We start from the raw sequence: 20,034 nt of genomic DNA, 5'->3' as shown, positions 1-20,034 counted from the left end.
GGGTATCATTCCCAGCTCGCCAGATTAGAAGTCTGCACTCCTAAGCACTACACCAAGTGGTGTTGCAGTACCTTTGTCATACAAGAGAGCCAGGATGGCGTGGTGGCTGGAGTGCCATACTAGGATCTTGGGATCAGGGTTGAATCCCCACTCTGGAGGATGCTGGGTGACCGGGGTCTAATCACACACACACACAGAGTGTTGCTGTGAGGATAAAATGAGGAGAAGAATGTCGTAAGCTGCCTTGAGCCCCCAATGGAGAGAAAGGTGGGGCATGAATTAAGTAAATCTAACAGAGGTAGAGCAGACGGCTTGTGACCCAGTGCCCTCCCCCCCCCCCACTGCTAGGATCATATGTGAATATTCATGACTTAAGGGTGAATCTAAGTAAGCTAACAGGAACTGTGTATGTTCAGGTTTGAAGCCTTCCCTTAAGTGCAAAAGGGAACAAGGTGGTGCAATATTAGCTCCTATTAGGGATGCCAGCCTCCAGGTGGGGCCTGGGGATCCCCCAGAATTCCAGCTCATCTCCCGACTACAGAGATCAGGTCCCTTGGAGAAAACTGATGCTTTGAAGGGGGGGCTTTATGGCATTGTACCCCAATTAGGCCCCTGACCTCCTCAGGCTCCATACCTAAACCACTAAGTGGATCTGATAAGCCTACCCCCCCTTCCCATGCTGATGCCCGGGAGGCGGGGATCTGGCAACCCTTGCCCTATGGAGTGGCCTGCAGTATGAATCCTCTCGATTAGCCATATCCTGTTACCAATATTAGGAGCTTGACTTTTTGCCTTTTGTCTGATAAGCAGGTAAATATCTTCTGCCTGCTATATTAGAGACTCCCACTCTGGCCCTGGCTCTCACCTGTGAGGTCGGTGAGGCTGAGAGAGCTGATATTCCTGCTCGGTCAGAACAGTTTTATCAGTGCTGTGGCGAGCCCAAGGTCACCCAGCTGGCTGCATGTGGGGGAGCGCAGATTCTAACCCGGCTTGTCAGATTAGAAGTCCGTACCCCTAACTACTACACCAAGCTGGCTCTCCACACCAAGTTGGTGCTCCAAAAAGAAACAGTATTTGTTGGGGCGACACCTAGCAGATTTCTTTTGACCACCCAGCTATACTTCACAATTGGTTTTAGATAAGAGTGCATTATTTAATATTACTGACCATTAAGGAAGACCCAGTAGGGTCGAAACGCATTTGGTGCGTTCATGTGCAGTTTGATCTGTACAGTTTTTAAATATAGTATTTACTTTGTTCTTAACCTAATATTGGTGCACTTTAATAAATAATTGTTAAAATTTTATATTGTTTTGTAGCTCAACTTTCGAGTTCCTGGGAACAAACTAGGAACAGGGTTGCTAGAGTCAGGGAGGTGTCCTTGGAATGGGGTCTGTTAGGTCAGCAAAGTGTACCTGGGCGAAGTCTCTCTAAGGATCACACATTTAACGAATCACACGTTTAATGCACTCTCGTTTAGCTGATACAGAAGAACTGTAACAGGATGTTCTCCAGGAGGGAAAAAAGGTCTCCAAACTCAAATGCACAAAACGGGGCCAGTTCTGTTCTCCATTGTGAACCAAGCGTCCCAACCCTGTCTACAGGGCATGTAGCTGCACTCCAAATGCTGACATAACAGGACATGCATAAGGTAAATATAAGTACAGGCTGCCCAGTAATTAAGCAACAAGTGAGATTCATTTATTTCAAGGGGGCATATATATATAAAATAATTACTTAAATTTAAAAAAATGCTTAAGACCAAAGGGGGGGAGGACTTACTATCAGACACGTGTTCGATTGTGCGATATGGCCACGGATAGGCCTCGAAAGAAAGAGAACAGAAGTGTGTGTACGTGTGAATGATGTCTGGTGTCCACACTCCCACAATGTCAACACAGGTTTTAGCCCCTGACTTTGAAGCCCTTTCACCACCAAGGAATCTTCACAGGACACTTACAAATAACACTGCCATCTCAGGGAGCTTTTTAAAAAGGGGATGCAACATTTTAATCAATTAAGTTTAATGAACTGATCAACTAGACCTGGACACTCTGATTAACTGGGTAACATTTTTAAAAAATGATCAATTGTTGCTAATGTAGCCATCAATCTGACAGATGGCACCCCCAGGGAAGAGGCAATGTCCTTTTCCTTTCTCACAGGACAATTCCTCTTAAGATGGTGGTGGCTACAGCACACAAACACACAATGTTTTCTGTCAAAGCCAAGGCTTTATTGAGATGTAAATTAGCCAACCAATTCAGACTCATTAAAACCTATTAATGTTTCCTTAATCAAACTTTCTCCCTCCTTCCCGAATGTCTGTGCATTTAACAGCTGTATAAATCCACACCTCTTGAATTTGTTTGAGTTTTCAAGGCACCGAGGCTATGACAGGAGAACCAGAGGATGGAAAAGAGGGTGAAAGAAAGGAGGAAGAATCACAGCCCTGCTACCTCACAAGCCTGAGGAAGAAAAAGTCAGCAGGGTGTTCCAGCTCCAGACCCATGAACGTGAACCTCCCACACAGCAACTTCCCCTGTGAATGCTGTTTCCATCTACGCAAGCTACAGGTAGGGATATGCATTTGCATTGTACAGCGCTTAGCACAATATTGGTTTTGCTATCATAAAGCACCTATGGAAATAAACACTATTTTTTTTGAGGAGGAAAAACTGCTAAGCTAAAAGCATCCTGCTCCTGCTGAATGCCACAGGCCTTGCATTTCAACAAAGTGACACCAGCTTGTAGATCAGGGAGAAAAGACAAAGGAGGCTGATAGGACCTGTTCAGTGTGTCTGTAATTCCACTGTTACATTTTTTTGATTGCGGTCCTGAACATGTTTACTGGGATCCAACAAGGCATACCTGAGCTGAGGGATTTGGTTTGGTGAAACACAGCTGCGCTCAATCCAAAGCAGAATTAACCAGACTGCTCTTGTCACAACCACCCCAGCACCTAAAACAGGGGTAGTCAAACTGCGGCCTTCCAGATGTCCATGGACTGCAATTCCCATGAGCCCCTGCCAGCAAATGCTGGCAGGGGCTCATGGGAATTGTAGTCCAAGGGCATCTGGAGGGCCGCAGTTTGACTACCCCTGACCTAAAAGCTAGTAGAGGTAGCAAGAGGGAACCTAGAGCGGGGGGCTACTAAGAAAGCACTACGTTTTAGCTAGATACAGGTAGCCCGATATAAACAGCCCAACAGAGAGAACAGTCATTTTGGTGGGTACCTTCCAACGATATACTACTCCTCCATCTTAAATTTATGACACTGGAGTTCTTCTTTAGGGACAAGAGCGGGAAGTACGGCTAAATCTGATATCATTTCAATGGCTGTGTTTTTAATAAAAACAAATTCTTGCTTGTAGAAGTCCTGCAATGGAAGCACACTGTTTATGAAATGGATTAGTATGTTAAAAAAAACCCCAAACAAACCCTTTAAGAAGATCTGACTTCCCAAAGGCTATTAAAACCATGAGTGTCTTTAAAATAAAATATATAAAAATATATATACAAATATTTTTATATAACACAACACACAAACACACACTGGATTGATGGACTACACAGAAAGGATTCAAACTGATGCTGCAGATGAACTAGGAATAATCTCTGAAGGACAGTCTGAGGATCAGGAGGAAAGTTCTCTTTGACCCTCACCAACTCAACGTTCTTTCAGATGTTAGTTAAATGTAACGTTGACGTCAGCATTCCCTACCAGCAATCCTCAGCGGAGTCACACCCTTTTAAGTAACCTGAAGTCAATCGGCTCAGAAGGGTAAGGTTTGCACTGTATGCTTTCTGCCTTAACAGGATGTGAAATGCCAGAGTGGAGTATGGTTATGGACAAGGTGCTTTTTTGCCGTCAAACCACGGGGTTTTCAAGACAAGAGACGAACAGGGGTGGTTTGCTATAGCCTTGGAAGTCTCCCATCCAAGGTGACCTTGCTTAGCTTCTGAGATCTGACCAGATTGGACTTGCCTGGGTTATCTGGACCAGGAGGCTTTTGTACTTGCATAACTCCCCGTCTGCCCTTCCGCCGCATCGTCCGGACGTAGCTAACAGTACAACACTTGATTAATCCTCGTATTAAAGAAAAATAAAATCCAGTGGCTCCGGCACTACCAGAGTTTATCCTAATAACGTGAGTCAAATCTGGAGGAGGTGGTTTAGGGGAAATGAAAAATCTCGGGCAGATTGTTATACTCAAAGATGTCTGAGCTTTTTTACTGCATCCTAGAGTTGGAAGGGGCCGTACAGGCATGCAGAGCATGCAGAGCATCTAACAAGGCTGTTCTGCTAATGTTGAACTGAGTGCTTGGGCAGCACTACTGTGCTTAAAAGATTAAAATTTCAACCCCATGAAGACCAAGCCCTGTGGAATCAAGCGGGACTGAGTAAACCCGAGTAAACACACGGACTGTGCGTTGTGGGTTAAGTTTAGCGAGAAGGTTTCCCCCCACATGCTGATCCTTGCAAATACACTCAAATAGCGGCACCTGTTCTTTGGAATCCAAGAGAGCTTGCCATGGCATTGTCCCTAGACCAGGGGTAGTCAAACTGCGGCCCTCCAGATGTCCATGGACTGCAATTCCCAGATTCGCTGGCAGGGGCTCCTGGGAATTGTAGTCCATGGACATCTGGAGGGCCGCAGTTTGACTACCCCTGCCCTAGACTCCTTCCATTTGGCCGTGAAATATTATTTCCTGAGGCTTTTGCTTAAATGTTGGACAGTGATTTGGTGCTTTTTTTAAAAAAGCATTTTTATGTGTCAAGGATGGTTTGTTATGATTTTTGGGAGAATTTTAAAAATTACTTTTCCAGTTTTATCCTTTACACAGTGCCCTGAACCTTTCCAGTTGGAAAGGAAAGGTTTTAACCGCAGTAACAAAGATACACACTCATTCAACTGAACTGATGCTTAAAAAAGGACAACCGGTCATGCAGGCAGGGTGGCCAAACTGTGGCTCTCCAGATGTCCATGGACTACAATTCCCATGAGCCCAGGCAGAGGTGGCCAAACTGTGGCTCTCCAGATGTCCATGGACTACAATTCCCATGAGCCCAGGCAGAGGTGGCCAAACTGTGGCTCTCCAGATGTCCATGGACTACAATTCCCATGAGCCCAGGCAGAGGTGGCCAAACTGTGGCTCTCCAGATGTCCATGGACTACAATTCCCATGAGCCCAGGCAGAGGTGGCCAAACTGTGGCTCTCCAGATGTCCATGGACTACAATTCCCATGAGCCCAGGCAGAGGTGGCCAAACTGTGGCTCTCCAGATGTCCATGGACTACAATTCCCATGAGCCCAGGCAGAGGTGGCCAAACTGTGGCTCTCCAGATGTCCATGGACTACAATTCCCATGAGCCCAGGCAGAGGTGGCCAAACTGTGGCTCTCCAGATGTCCATGGACTACAATTCCCATGAGCCCAGGCAGAGGTGGCCAAACTGTGGCTCTCCAGATGTCCATGGACTACAATTCCCAGGAGCCCAGGCAGAGGTGGCCAAACTGTGGCTCTCCAGATGTCCATGGACTACAATTCCCATGAGCCCAGGCAGGGGTGGCCAAACTGTGGCTCTCCAGATGTCCATGGACTACAATTCCCATGAGCCCAGGCAGGGGTGGCCAAACTGTGGCTCTCCAGATGTCCATGGACTGTTTCCTGTAGGGGCTCATGGGAATTGTAGTCCATGGACATCTGGAGAGCCACAGTTTGACCACCCCTGCACTAAGGGCAAAGGCAAAGAACTGGTTGCCAGACTGAGAGCCAGTTTGGTGTAGTGGTTAGGAGTGCGGACTTCTAATCTGGCATGCTGGGTTCAATTCTGCACTCTCCCACATGCAACCAGCTGGGTGACCTTGGGCTCGCCACAGCACTGATAAAGCTGTTCTGACCGAGCAGTGATATCAGGGCTTTCTCAGCCTCACCTACCTCACAGGGTGTCTGTTGTGGGGAGAGGAATGGGAAGGCGACTGTAAGCCACTCTGAGACTCCTTCAAGTAGAGAAAAGTGGCATATAAGAACCAACTCTTCTTCTTCTTCTGGGATTTTCTCCTCTCTGGGTTCTACGTGCCACCTAAGATGGAGTAGGAACCCATTCCTCCTCCCCCTTAGTACACACCCCATGCCTCCACAGCTCTTTCCTTCCCTCAGAGACACAAGCCAGCTCTATGAAAACCAAGCTTTAGGCATGAGAAACAAGTGACAGGTTGGATAATCGCCTTGTCTGCCAGGTCTGGCACAGTATCACTTGCTGAGCCACACACATTCATTGTGACACCCCGATTAGTTTCATTTCTGCTTTGGAGAGGAAGCAGAACCCGGAGTGTATAAAACACCTCTGACACATTCACAGCCAAGCGGAGGGAACAAATAAAGCAAATCTGACCGCCAGATTTCTGAATTTCTATGGGGCTTGAAAACCCGGGAATAAAGGAGGTCAGAGTAAATCCACGGGGAACATCATCACAACTGGAATAGATGCCAGCTGCTGCCCCCACAGGTCCTTTCTCAAGGGGTGGGTCTTGCTTGTTTCCGCACAAGTAACTATTTTGCTAGGTGTAGCACAGGTAGGTTTTTCTGCTGATCCATCTACTTAAATATGGAGGTAGGGGAAAACGCCATAGCAACCGGAGTTCGTACCAGAGGGAAGACATTAAAAGGGAAAAAAAAAACACATTATATATTCTGCAGCTCTTCCTCCCGATTCAGCTGCCTCAATGATTTATTTCTCTTGACGTGACTGGAATGCATAAGGGACCCTCCCCACACACGATGAGAGATTTGCTGGCACCGAAAGCCTGGTTAGCAACGCATAACAACGTGAGTTGTCAGAACAGCAACTGACGATGGGGAAAAAAAAACGGGCCTGTTGCCTGTAGCAGGTCCAAAGTCAAGAAGATAGGTGAAATTCAGAGTGCTGAAAATTAGAAAAGTAACAGAATCTTTCCACTCACTCAGAGGGCAATCCCACCCAATCTGGTCACATTCCTAGTTAATAAAACTGGGGGAGAAGGGCTGTTAAAATCAAAGATGCACACATGCACATTAAATTTCTATGTGGTACCATAGATGGTGGCACACATGACCACAACGTGTCATGTACCTTTGTGTACAGAACAAAAACTGATCTTTATGTAAAAAACATAAGTGCAGAAGGTATGACCAGCATGGATACTTCATGAGTCATGATGGGAAACCACTGAAACAAGGAGAGGGAGGAAGGGAGCAGGAATGACAACAACAAAAGGCCACAGCATCATTGAATATAGTAGTTGGAGCATTTGGTGCAGCATAGGGCAGGGCAATCCACTTGATGGCCAATGAACCCCATCCTAGCTTGCCTACTGGGAGAACCAGGAGTGGCAAGCAGCTGGTCCCACAAAGGTAGACGCTTCTGCATGGAACCCTTGGCACTTGGGAGAAAAGCCAGGCAACTGCCCCAAGCTGGACATGCTGCTCAAAGGCTTGACCCCCAAGGCCCCTTAAGGGGGTCCCCACCCGGGGAGGTGGGTACACAGGTGCAGCCTCCCCTCAAATGGACCTGGTCCAGATTCTAAACTCCCCATAAAGTTGGGACAATAAATTATTTCAATTAAATGACACATAAGAGAACCAAAAAATACAGAGAGGGAGTGTCTTAAAGCAGAGGCAGATAGGCCCTATCATGGACATCTGGAGGGCTGGGTTTTAAATAGGGGAGATATCAGGCCGGGTAGAAGCTGATGCTCAGCCTAATTCATCCCCAGCCTAGTACATGGCCAGTGACTAGCCAGCTGTCCTGACATAAACCCAGCCACGTGGAAGTCTTGAAAACAGCAGCGTTCCAACAAGAGTCACACCATGCCTGCAACATATGGACGCCCTTCTCTGGTCGCTGTGAATTGTCTTACTAAGGGCAGTGTGGGGCGCCAAGAGAGGAATGGGACAGGAATTACAACAAGGCAAAATACACAGAGCTTTGGTTTGTGGGAAGGGTGGAAGGTGCAAGCTGGTATTCTACATAATTGTTCTGCCTCATCCATCCATCCATCCATCCATCCATCCATCCATCCATCCATCCATCCATCCATCCATCCAATTTATACGCCACAGATCTTTGCACTGCCAGGTTGCAGTGGCTTACAACAGAAATTAAAATGCAACATTTAGAATAGGCCAGTGGTCCACAACCTTTTACAGGCTGCGGACCGGCGGCATCAGGGAGGGCGACTGCCCGACCGTGCATCCCGCGCATGTGTGGCTACGCAGGCGCCATGCGTATGTGCGAATGGGTCGTGCATGCGCACATGTGCGCATGTGTGGCTGCGTATGCGCATGCCGCGTGCGTGGCCCTGCTTCCCTCTTCCCCCCTCCCACAGTAAGAAGCTTGCCGGGCCGCAAGCTTGCGGCCTGGGAAGTTTCTTACTGCGGGGGGGGGGGGCGGGGGGGAGCTGGGGCAACAGCAACATAAAAACTAACAAACTAATAGGCAACATAAAAACTAACAAACCCCAGCAGGATGTAGATGACATCATTGGAGAGTAATCGAGGAGGGACCCAAGTTCTCCCCTTGACCTGACCTCAACCAAAAGCCTGGCGACAGGGCTCTCTTACACCACCAGCCCAGCCATAGCTTAACAGTCAAATCATTATTTACGGTTGCCAGAGATCCTGTCCAGGTTTTCAGCATGCGCCGTGAAAGGGAAGGGTCAATGGCTCCCCTACTAGGCTTCTGTAGGGGCTTCATGACAGCAGCTTCTGCAAAAACCTATTAGGAAAGGAGAGAAACCAAGTCCTCTGTGGAGAAAGAGGAGGGTGGTTGCCCTTCTGCAAACCAGGTTTTTGCAGGAAGCATGAGCCACTCTTACTACATGCAGCCAGTTTGGTGTAGTGGTTAGGAGTGCGGACTTCTAATCTGGCATGCCAGGTTCGATTCTCCGCTCCCCCACATGCAGCCAGCTGGGTGACCTTGGGTTCACCACGGTACTGATAAAGCTGTTCTGACCGGGCAGTGATATCAGCGCTCTCTTAGCTTCACCTACCTCACAGGGTGTCTGTTGTGGGGAGAGGAAAGGGAAGGCGACTGTAAGCCGCTTTGAGCCTCCTTCGGGTAGGAAAAGGTGGCATATAAGAACCAACTCTTCTTTTTCTTCTTCTACAGTGAAACTCCATGGAGAAAGAGCTCCTGAATACTTTCCTCCATACCGGGGATTATTAGGAAAAGGATTCAGAGGGGCGGCCCTACTTGCCTGAAGCAAGAGAATGAAGTTGATTTCTGGGTTTAAACCAGGTCTCAATGGTTTCTAACAGGTCACTCAGCATGTGGAGGAGGAGGGAGTCAAATCCAGCTCACCAAATCCAGTTTCTCAGAACAATCCCCATTGGGCCTTCCTGCCTAACCTTTGGGAAATGTGGGAGGGGGAAAGGTGGCAGTCCACCCCTCCACAGCCTGCCTGGCTGGGCCTTTGGAAAATGTGGATTTGGATGGGAAGGTGATGACCTGTGTAGACACTGTTGTATGGGTTGGGGGTAGGAGGGCCAGTTTTGCTCCCAAGCAGCTGTTTTCTTCAGGAGAACTGATGCCTTCCCTCCTTCCCTTTCTTTCTCAGCTGCTTTCTCTCTCTTTCATCCTGTCTTTCCCTCTTTCATCTTCTTGAAGGTTTCCAGGCCCCCACCTGGAAGTTTGTAACCCAGGTGGCCATATATGGAGGCGGAGTCAGGAATAAAACCCAGCTCTTGAGATTAGAGCCTGCTGCTCTTTAAGCACTTCACCACACTGGATCCCAAGCTCAAGCGGGGAGTGGGGGGGCCAGAACCCAGTAAAATCACAGTGCAGGTGTGTGTGCTAGCAACCATTGTATTCCTGGGTGCAGCGGGCTCTGCCTCTAGTTTTAAATATTCCCTCCGTAACAGGAGTGAGATGCCGACAATCCTGCACCAAGCTGCACACACGGTTAGCAACTCAGGAATGCTTTTTAGCTCAAGAATTGGTCGCTTCTCAGTGAACACCAGACGGTCACTGGCAACGGCCACAGCTCTGTCAATACCGAGAAGGAGGTCACCCTTCCACAGGCTGTCTGTCCCCTCTACTTTGACTCACTCAGGCTCTCTGAAATGGGGAAAAAATGCAGGGTAATTCAGCATAGTCTGGCCTTCCGCTCCTGTTCAGACAGGGCTGCAACGGAGATCTTCAGAATTCCAAACACACGGAGAAGGCTGCTTCTTGTTTGCACAGCCATAACTTGCAGCCAGGGTCTTACTTTTCTACAACCATGCGCAGGATTGCACCCGTTGCCATTCGCTAGATATCCTAAAAAATGCCATCTATTCTTCCTGTCCCACCGTCTAGGCCAGGGGTAGTCAAACTGCGGCCCTCCAGATGTCCATGGACTACAATTCCCATGAGCCCCCACCAGAATTCGCTGGCAGGGGCTCATGGGAATTGTAGTCCATGGACATCTGGAGGGCCGCAGTTTGACTACCCCTGGTCTAAGCGTTTGGTCCAGGGGTAGTCAAACTGTGGCCCTCCAGATGTCCATGGACTACAATTCCCAGGAGCGAATGCTGGCAGGGGGCTCCTGGGAATTGTAGTCCATGGACATCTGGAGGGCCGCAGTTTGACTACCCCTGGTTTGGTCAGTTCAGATTGCTTCTCAAGGAAAGCCAAAAGCAAGTGGACCATTTCTGCTTTAGGACGAAAGCTGTTCAGCAGTCGGCAGCACCATGGAGAGCGCTCAGTGCTGCGGGTCAACTCTAGCCTGAGCTAAGAGGAGAGAGTCTGAAATGACTGTACCTGGTGAGAAAGGAGGAAAGAATTCCCATCCAGACCGTTTACGCACTGGAGGTTTCATGCCTGGATGCAGGCTGGAGTTTCAGTCGTGGCAGGTTGCCCCACCTCTTCCTGCACCCACATGGGGGAGCATTTGGCCCGGTGCACCTCATCTGCCCCCGATTTGTGCTCCTGCAAGGGAACTGGGGCGGTGCAGTTCCCAGTGTGTAAATGGTCACAGAGACACAGCCGTGTGGTTTGGCCAGATCAGCAGACAGACGTCCTAAGCAAGCAAAAAGGGCACACACAAATGCAGACAGTGCTGAAAATGCACTCTTGACCCACGGGGCCGGTCTCCTATCTGTCTGTTCCAGTATTTGCAGCCTTAGAAATTTTCAAGCCACTGATTCAGTTACTGAACAATTCAGACAAAGGAAAAGAGACTCTCACGGAGCACAGTGTTTCGTATGGGAAACGAGTCTCATTATAATATAGTCCCCTGGTATGCACTGTTTAATATTGCATGTAAAGTTCTACACGTTCAGAACAGTGATTCATATTATGGTCTACACGCACACGCCAGCCACACAGGAAAGGCTGCAGCTGTGACCGCACCATTATAAACAGTCAGGAGCAAAATGGTTAAACCTCTGTTCATCTGGAGCCCCTGCAACACAGGCAAAGGTACGAGAACGAACATTGTCGATAAATAACACAGAAAACAATTTTGAAAAGCTGACAGGGGGAGGAAGCAGTTACGGCACGGCTGCTCGGGGGAAGAGCTTCTGCTTTGCATGCAGAAGGCCTGGATTTCATCTCCAAATGAAAAGGGATCAGGTAGCAGGTGGCGTGGAAGTCCTTGTCCTGAGAACGTGGACAGTGTCTGCCCATCTGGATAGAAAAAACCAGCCTCAAGAGATCAAGTGCTCTGACTCAGTAGCAGGCAGCCTCGTCTGCATGCCAGGAATAGCAGAGGAAGATATCCGAGTCCCTGATAGTCTTTATCAAGATATACGAGTTTCTACACCCCTCCAAAGCAGGTATTTTCTCCAGGTGAATGGATCTATAGCAGGGGTAGTCAACCTGTGGTCCTCCAGATGTCCATGGACTACAATTCCCATGAGCCCCTGCCAGCAAATGCTGGCAGGGGCTCATGGGAATTGTAGTCCATGGACATCTGGAGGACCACAGGTTGACTACCCTGATCTATAGTATCTGGAAATCAGCTGTAATCCCAGGATATATCTAGCCACCATCAAGAGATTCCAAATCCAAACGAGGAACTGGTAAATCCTGTGTCTCGCACATGAATGCTTCCTCAGTGGACCCCAACAAATACTTTACTGCACAAGTGCCTAGAGCAGGGGTAGTCAAACTGCGGCCCTCCAGATGTCCATGGACTACAATTCCCATGAGAATTCCCATTCTCATGGGAATTGTAGTCCATGGACAACTGGAGGGCCGCAGTTTGACTACCCCTGGCCTAGAGGGATCTAGATAACATTTCTATCCTAATGAATTTCTTGAATAGTTTCATACAGTCCTTCCATACAGTCTTTTATGTGTTTAGGAGTTGTCACTCTGCAATTAAACTATGAAGAAATTCATTAGGATGTGATTATTCTTTAGAGCCCTCTAGGCACTTGTGCAGTGAAGTTTTTCTATGAACTGTTTGTGCTTTCAATGCATTGGATAAAGGTTTTCTTCATATCGTACCAATTCTTTTGTGTTGTCTTTACACAGTGGATTTTGTTCTTTTGTTTAACTGTTATACACTGTGTATCCCATTTTGTATTTTTTGCCTACCACCTAGAGACTGGCAACCCTAAGTAATCAGGAAACAAATACTTCAGATTCCTGTATGGAAAAAAAATGTGCATAATGTACAAAAATGTTCAACCTTATACCAGTTCAGCAGTTCAGAGAATCCTATTACTCTGGGTACAGAAAGATACTGTAACACGATAGAAAAGTTAAAAATATTTTAGAAAACCAGTGTGTATACTTAACTTCATTGATAACCTGTTTCAACTATGACACCCACAGACAGAAGAATATAAATAAATGAGAATATTACCTCAGGAAGTGCTTCATTTTGGCAGCTTGGTTCTTCAGTCTCAGCAACTGCTCTCAAGTGGTCAATGGCAAATCTTCTTTCTTCAGAAGTTATTTAGGCTGTGGAAGAAAGTGGCACACAGTTGGTAAAGGTGCTCAACCATAAGTAACATACTTACATTTTTAAAACATGTATAAACGAGTAAGAAACTCAATACTTGAAAAGCAACCGGCCGGGGGGGGGGGCAGTTTAGAAATGCTCCAACAGCCTTCAAGCATGACACTTTTCAGGGATGAGTTCTGGAGCAGTGGTCCCCAACCTTTTTATCACCGGGGACCACTCAACGCTTGACAATTTTACTGAGGCCCGGTGGGGGGGGGTAGTTTACTCTTCTACTCTCAACCACTGCCCTAACGCACTCTGATCTCTAGTGTAATGTTTAAACATCCCTTCAAAATAAGATACAGACACGCCACAACAATGAACATAAGGAACATTTTATTTTCATGGAAATATTATCTCATGTCAATTACACATCAATGGGAACCCTGAACTTGTTTCTCCGCAACGAGATAGTCCCATCTGGGAGTGATGGGAGACAATGACACCCGAAGTGTGTTGTAGGAGGCCGGGGGGATGAAGTAAAGGGCTGGAGGGGGGGAAGAAGGCGTCCTTCGTGGCCCACCTCCAATTAGTCAACGGACCACATGTGGTCCACGGCCCACAGGTTGGGGATCGCTATTCTGGAGGACAGAAAATGCTCTGTACCTTTCCTAAAAGTATTTCAATTTGAATGGCAAAAAGTGGGCTGACGACTACATTAATAATATTGCTGAAACACGTCTCCTCCGACCCTGGAGCAGTTGAACAGCTCTATCGAAAATGTTCATCTTCTTCTTTAAAGAAGTGGTGAATCATAGAGTTGGAAGGGACCTCCTGGGTCATCTAATCCAACCCCCCACACAATGCAGGACACTCACAACCCTATTGCTCATCCCCTGTAACCTGCCACCCCCTTGAGCCTTCACAGAATCAGCCTCTCCGTCAGATGGCTATCCAGCCTCTGTTTAAAAATCTCCAAAGATGGAGAACCCACCCCCTCCCGAGGAAGCCTGTTCCACTGAGAAACCACTCTGTCAAGAACTTCTTCTGGATGTTTAGACGGAATTTCTTTTGCATTAATTTCATCCCATTGGTTCTGGTCCCTCCCCGTGGAGCAAGAGAGAACAACTCTGCTCCATCCTCTATGTAGAATGATCTTATGTAAATGTGGCACTGTCAAAAAACCAAAAGAGAATGCTCCCCATGAAGCATGAGGATGGGCAGGAAGCTAAAGGCAAAGTTTTGTACGGTGGTTTCTAAAAGATGACTATGTGAGTGGGCAGGAAGGGGCGTGTCAGTGTTTGGCTCTGGTGTTCCTTTCTTTCATGCCCAGGGAAATGCTGATCCCCACTTTGGAATCAGGAGGCAAATTTCTTCCAAGCCAAACCTGATTCTTCAGTTCAAAGTCCACCATTGTGAACCATTACATCATGTTGGCTTTCATTATATTATGCCCACTATATTTTTAAGAGGCTTGTTCCAAGGTAAATACTGAAACAGAACATTTTATCTACATCCCCATAATAACATTCCCAGACAATACTTGTAGATAAAATATGTATTTTATCTACATCCCCATAATAACATTCCCAGACAATACTTGTAGATAAAATATGAGCAAACTTCAAAATTTCTCTTTCCTTCTCCGTTGTGAAAGCGTCTCAATCTTTTCCAGCATATTTATTTTATTTATTTATTATATTTATATACCGCCCCCCTGGGGGCTCAGGGCGGTTTACATAGTAACACAAGAACAATACATGGAACAGTCTTATAAAACATTTGGGTAACGGTGCAATAATAACATAATTGTAAACATATAACATTATAATTGTGTACCCAATAAACAATACAACGTTGCAACCTACAAACAGGTCCAGAGTGTATAGGTGGTGTTCTGAGGGGGGCGGGGAGCAGGGGCCCTTTATATATTCCCCTTCCTAAGAGAATGACCCAACAAACAGAAAAGTAGACCTACATGGTTGACTTATTCTACAAGGAAATTGATTCAACCGGAACTGAGCTTCAAATCAACACAGAGTGGCTTTGTGTGACTTCCAGAAATCTGCTTACAGACTCATTTCCCCCCTCCTTCAAAGCACAGGTTTTTATCTTTGAAAAGAGGACCATCAGATTCTTATTCTTAAAAGGAAATAGAAGCATACAGAATGGATACCACGGCAGCGCTGATCAAATAACCTTCCTGAGTCAATGCTAAGATCAGAGATGCTTTGATCTTGCAAAGTTAAGGTTCTCTTCTAGCAATGAGGCAAGTTTTAAGCAAGCCTGAACCAGCAAACTGGTATTATTGCCAGTGTTGATAAAGGAGGGTTCTACCTCCCCTGAACCCTTTGCACCGATGGATTCCGTCACATCCTTCAAAAGCAAATTCAGTGACAGATTTGCTTTGTGTATATACTAGGGGCCAAGCCCACTGCATTCTGGAATATAATGGGAGCTAGATTGGAGGGTGGATAGAAGAACTCTGAGGATGGCCTTTCCCTCCCCGCAGGACATGGAAAGGCTGCAGGCAGCTGTTAGGGAACTCATTGGCAGGGGCAGCTCTCACGCAGCAGAGATCTGCAGCCTCCAAGCCTTAGAGGGACGTAGGAGGAGGGGGGTGGTCAGGGGTGGGGGATGGAAGGTGATTGGCTGGCCGCTGGACAGACAAGCAAGCCGGTTGGAGGAGGAGGCATTCAGGGGCAGGACATCCTGACTGGGTGTTAAGTGCTTAAGCCATGAGACATGCTCCTCCTCCAAGGCCTAATTAGAAATATTAAGTGGAACAGGTATGTGTGTGTGTTTGGCTGAATGGAAATTTGAATCACAAATCAAGTTCCAGTACTGGCAAAAGGGTTTCTGGTATATAACTAAAACTTGCCACTGTCATTTTTTTCTACGTGCCATGTGAAGCAAGAGCTAGCAGAGATGGGAAGTATCAAGAAATCCTGAAACCCCAGAGAAGAAAACAAAGAAAGCCCGGTATTTTTTGGTGTGGTGGTGGAAATTAAAATATATACATACGTACTCTTTTGTCAAATCTAACACATTTTATAAATATAAAATGCATCTTTGTAGAGCTTAGTCAGACTATAACATTACACTTCTTGGCATATTTATGACATTAAAAAGTTTAAACGCCTTAGTTTTCCACAAGAAAAATGGCAAATAAGCCCAAATAAGTGGGTTGAGGGAAGGCCGCATAGTGTGGTCCAGTGTCACATCTCAGAAGCTGAGCACTGGGAGGGAGACCACCAATGGAAAACCTTCTCCGCTCAGGGAATGAGGAAGAGACTATCCAGAATTTTCTCTTCAAATGCGACACTTCCAAGGAAGTACGGAAGGAAGTGGGAAAGATCCTTCGCTGGTCAGAAATGGAACATCGAGACTGGGAGACGGTCATTTCTGGAATAGAACCACGGAACCTAGACCAAGGGAAAACAAGGCCTGTGCAAGACAAAGAAAGAGACAAGAACAGCACCTTGCTAAAATCAGATCTTCTGAGGGAACATGAGAAAAGGGTGCAACAAGTTAGAGTAGGCCTACAGACTAGGAAAAAAGCTAGGAGTCTGTCATGGACCACCGCACAGATCATAAACCTGGTGGTAGTGTTACACCTTACGCTGCTTAAAGGTAAAGGTATCCCCTGTGCAAGCACCGGGTCCTGTCTGACCCTTGGGGTGACGCCCTCCAGCGTTTTTATGGCAGACTCAATACGGGGTGGTTTGCCAGTGCCTTCCCCAGCCATTACCGTTTACCCCCCAGCAGCCTGGGTACTCATTTTACCGACCTCGGAAGGATGGAAGGCTGAGTCAACCTTGAGCCGGCTGCTGGGATCGAACTCCCAGCCTCATGGGCAGACAGCTTCAGACAACATTTCTGCTGCCTTACCTCCCTGCACCACAAGAGGCTCTTACGCTGCTTAGGTTCCAAAAAAATGAAAAGCATGAAAACAGGGATGGTAGACAGGACATTGGAGAACATAATACACTGGTTAAAAAGCATGCCTGTATATGACAAAGAATGAAAACTGGTACAAGTTTGGTGCAGATGGTGGCTGTGGCTGGAGGGTTGCGAAATGCCGATTGCATAAGGAGGTGGGGGACAGTAGCTGTAATTTACTGCTGGAGGGGGGGAAAAACATTGGAGTGTTGTTTTGTGGTTGGTGTGACTTTGAATCTTGTAATTTATCATTTTCAAAGTTGTTAATGCTGAAACGTGTAATTTGTAAGCTGGAGTTAGTTACTTGAAAGATTTGTACATAAGAGTTATATATATATATATCGAAAAATCAGCTGTATATATGGTGTTTTGTAGAATGGAGATAATTTAATGAAAATATTTTACCTCCACTCTTCACTTGCCTTGAAAGCCCCTTGCTGGGGTTGCCACAAGTTGGTTGTGACTTAACAGCATTTATGCACTACGGAAACATGTCTTTGTTTTAAAAGTCACCAGAAGGCAGGGGGGAAAAAAAACAAACAACCCACATGTTTAAAAAGTGCCCTGTCATGTTTCTCACCTGAGCATGGCAGCACCCTCTAGCTGCAAAAATAGGTTTCGGTGCTCTATGTATCTACAGCAATGATCTCTAAAATAGCTCCAGTGGACACCATGACAACTGCCAACATGTGCCTTGGTGCCCCCTTCCTTCTTGTCCTCAACCCCATTGGAGCAGGAGATGTTGCAGAAGAGTCCAAGGGACACCAGCTTTGAGACTTCAGAAAGCCCCCACTCAGAGACAGCTGTCTCCATCATAACATAAGGCTCGTCTTAAACATCTTGTGATGAGCCCCAGTTCTCTTGGGAGCCATTTTATGGTGGCCCTCAGCAATCGTTCCCCAATTCCACAAGCATTCACAGGCTCACCAAAGTTGGGGACCTTTGGTCTGCAATACATGTATGGATTTTTCTTTGACTAATGATGTAAATTGTCTCACATAAAAATTCCTAGATTCACCTGAACCCAGCGGGCTGTTCCCCCACTCCACCCCCAACTAGATCGGTCTTGTCCCCAAGCCCTGACCAGGCTTTTACAAGAGTGTGCAACGCTTTTATGGCACAAGCCAACATTTCCGCACACTGCTGCAAAGTCTTCCAAGAGTTCACAGCTGGGTAGTAAGATGACATGTCCACAGGGACCTCAAAGACCACAAACCAAATGAGGGCGTGGGCTGAAGCTATGACTACTTCACAGGGCGAAATTCATATTCACTCAAGAGTGTTCAAATAAGCATTCACTCACAGCGTAAAAGAGTGGTCAGTCTCTTCCCCTGACAAAACATGGCTAAAGCCCCCATGCAACCTAATGCACTAGTTAGGTCAAATGCAATCCTTTTATCCTGCCTACAGACCTGCTGCCCTTTCTTCTCCCTTTAAACTATCCAGGAAGATATTAATTACAGTGTCACCTGCTAAGGAAGCGAGCGAGGCACTCAAAAACAGCCTTCCTCCCGGATCTCATGCGAGTCCTTGCTGCCAAAAAAAAATGGGTAAGCCCAAAGTATGGAAAACCTCTTTCATTAACATGGATTTTGACTGCTGGAATTATCCTGCTGTCCTCTGAATTCATGCTGTAATTGGTACTGACTGCAGGGACACCTGCCTCAGGTTGACAGGGAAATAACAGCAAACCAATTCATTAATGAACCCGGCAGGCAAAGTTCCAGCACTCTCGGAAGATGCTTTTGATGCTTCTTACATCACGGCAAGACAGAGGTGAGTCGGAAGGAGGAGGGGAAGGAAGAAGACTGGAAGGAATGCAGTGCATCCGGCTACTCCGGTAGGACGGTGGAACCAAGAAGAAAACAACTGGGCTTCCTTTCTGTACGTGCATTTGAGACGGGCAGGATTGGTATAGTGGTTAGGAGCGTGGACTTCTAAGCTGGTGAGCCGGGTTCAATTCTGAACTCCCCCAAATGCAGCCAGTTGGGTGACCTTGGGCTCACCACAGCACTGATAAGAGTTCCTCTGACCGAGCAGGGATATCAGGGCTCTCTCAGCCTTACCCACCTCACAGGGTGTCTGTTGTGGGGAGAGGAAAGGGAAGGCGATTGTAAGCCACTTTGAGACTCCTTTGGGTAGAGAAAAGCGGCATATAAGGACCAATTCTTCTTCTTCTTCAAAGTAGCCCATTTAATTGGCTGATATTGCAGTCCCAGGCAGACTGCGCCATCAGGAGGTATGGCTGGGGTAATTCTGCAGAGTAAATGGTAATTCTGATGGCCCACGAGTTTAATGATCCATCCTACGGTACCCGTGGGCGATCTAGCCACATGGGCAAGGCAGTTGCCTTGCCCATGTGGCTAGATCGCCCACGGGTACCGTAGGATGGATCATTAAACTCGTGGGCCATCAGCTCTTCCAGGTGCAGTACTTGTGTTCCATCTCTGTGTACCAGGATGGAAGAGGAAACAGGCTTGGCCTTTGATCAGCGGGGAAAAGCAAAAGGAAAAGCAGACAGCTTCTTTTGAATTCCAACCGGGGGGAAAGAACAGTAAGAGTTTTGAGGCTCAGTTGTAGAAAGCATTTGAAAGGTTGTCACTTGGAGGAGGGCAGGATTCTGTTTCTGTTGGATGCAGAGGAGAGGACACGCAGTAATGGGTAAACTACAACGATATAGGCTAGATACCAGGAATAATATTTGCACAGTCAGAGTAGTTCAGCAGTGGAATAGGCTGCCTAAGGAGGTGGTGAGCTCCCCCTCACTGGCAGTCTTCAAGCAAAGGTTGGATACACACTTTTCTTGGATGCTTTAGGATGCTTAGGGCTGATCCTGCGTTGAGCAGGGGGTTGGACTAGATGGCCTGTATGGCCCCTTCCAACTCTATGATTCCTTGATTCTATGATTCTAAGCAGCTGGTGGATCTACGACGATGCTAAATGCGAACACGAACAGGAGTCTTATAGCACCTTACAGACTGGTCCTACAAGAATCTTGCTTATTTTTGTTGAGACAGACTCAAAATGGCTAACGACTGCTTTAGGGACAGCTGGATTGAAGTCCGGGGGCACCTTAGAAACCAAAAGGATTTTTTTGGGGGGTGGGGTGGGGAGAATGAGCTTTTGAGCCAACACTCCCTTTGTCAGATACAGGTAGGACTTTGTCAAGGACTG

At 47.0% G+C, this 20,034-nt stretch overlaps 1 protein-coding gene across 4 annotated transcripts in view; it reads right to left on the bottom strand.

The window, feature by feature from the left end:
* Positions 1 to 20,034, bottom strand: part of ELMOD1 (ELMO domain containing 1) — a 59,240-nt gene that overhangs the window by 26,184 nt on the left and 13,022 nt on the right. For 3 of the 4 annotated variants that reach the window (XM_077341582.1, XM_077341579.1, XM_077341580.1), the window contains exon 2: positions 12,838 to 12,935. In XM_077341582.1, the coding sequence (XP_077197697.1) occupies positions 12,838 to 12,854 (17 nt within the window). In that variant the 5' untranslated portion in view covers positions 12,855 to 12,935. Of the gene's footprint in view, positions 1 to 3,236; positions 3,380 to 12,837; positions 12,936 to 20,034 lie in introns of all 4 variants that reach the window. The other variant, XM_077341581.1, reaches the window with a different exon arrangement.

This window comes from Paroedura picta, chromosome 6, assembly GCF_049243985.1.
Source record: "Paroedura picta isolate Pp20150507F chromosome 6, Ppicta_v3.0, whole genome shotgun sequence".
In the NCBI taxonomy this organism is placed as follows: Eukaryota; Metazoa; Chordata; class Lepidosauria; order Squamata; family Gekkonidae; genus Paroedura; species Paroedura picta.
This window is presented reverse-complemented; position numbering and strand designations above follow the sequence as displayed.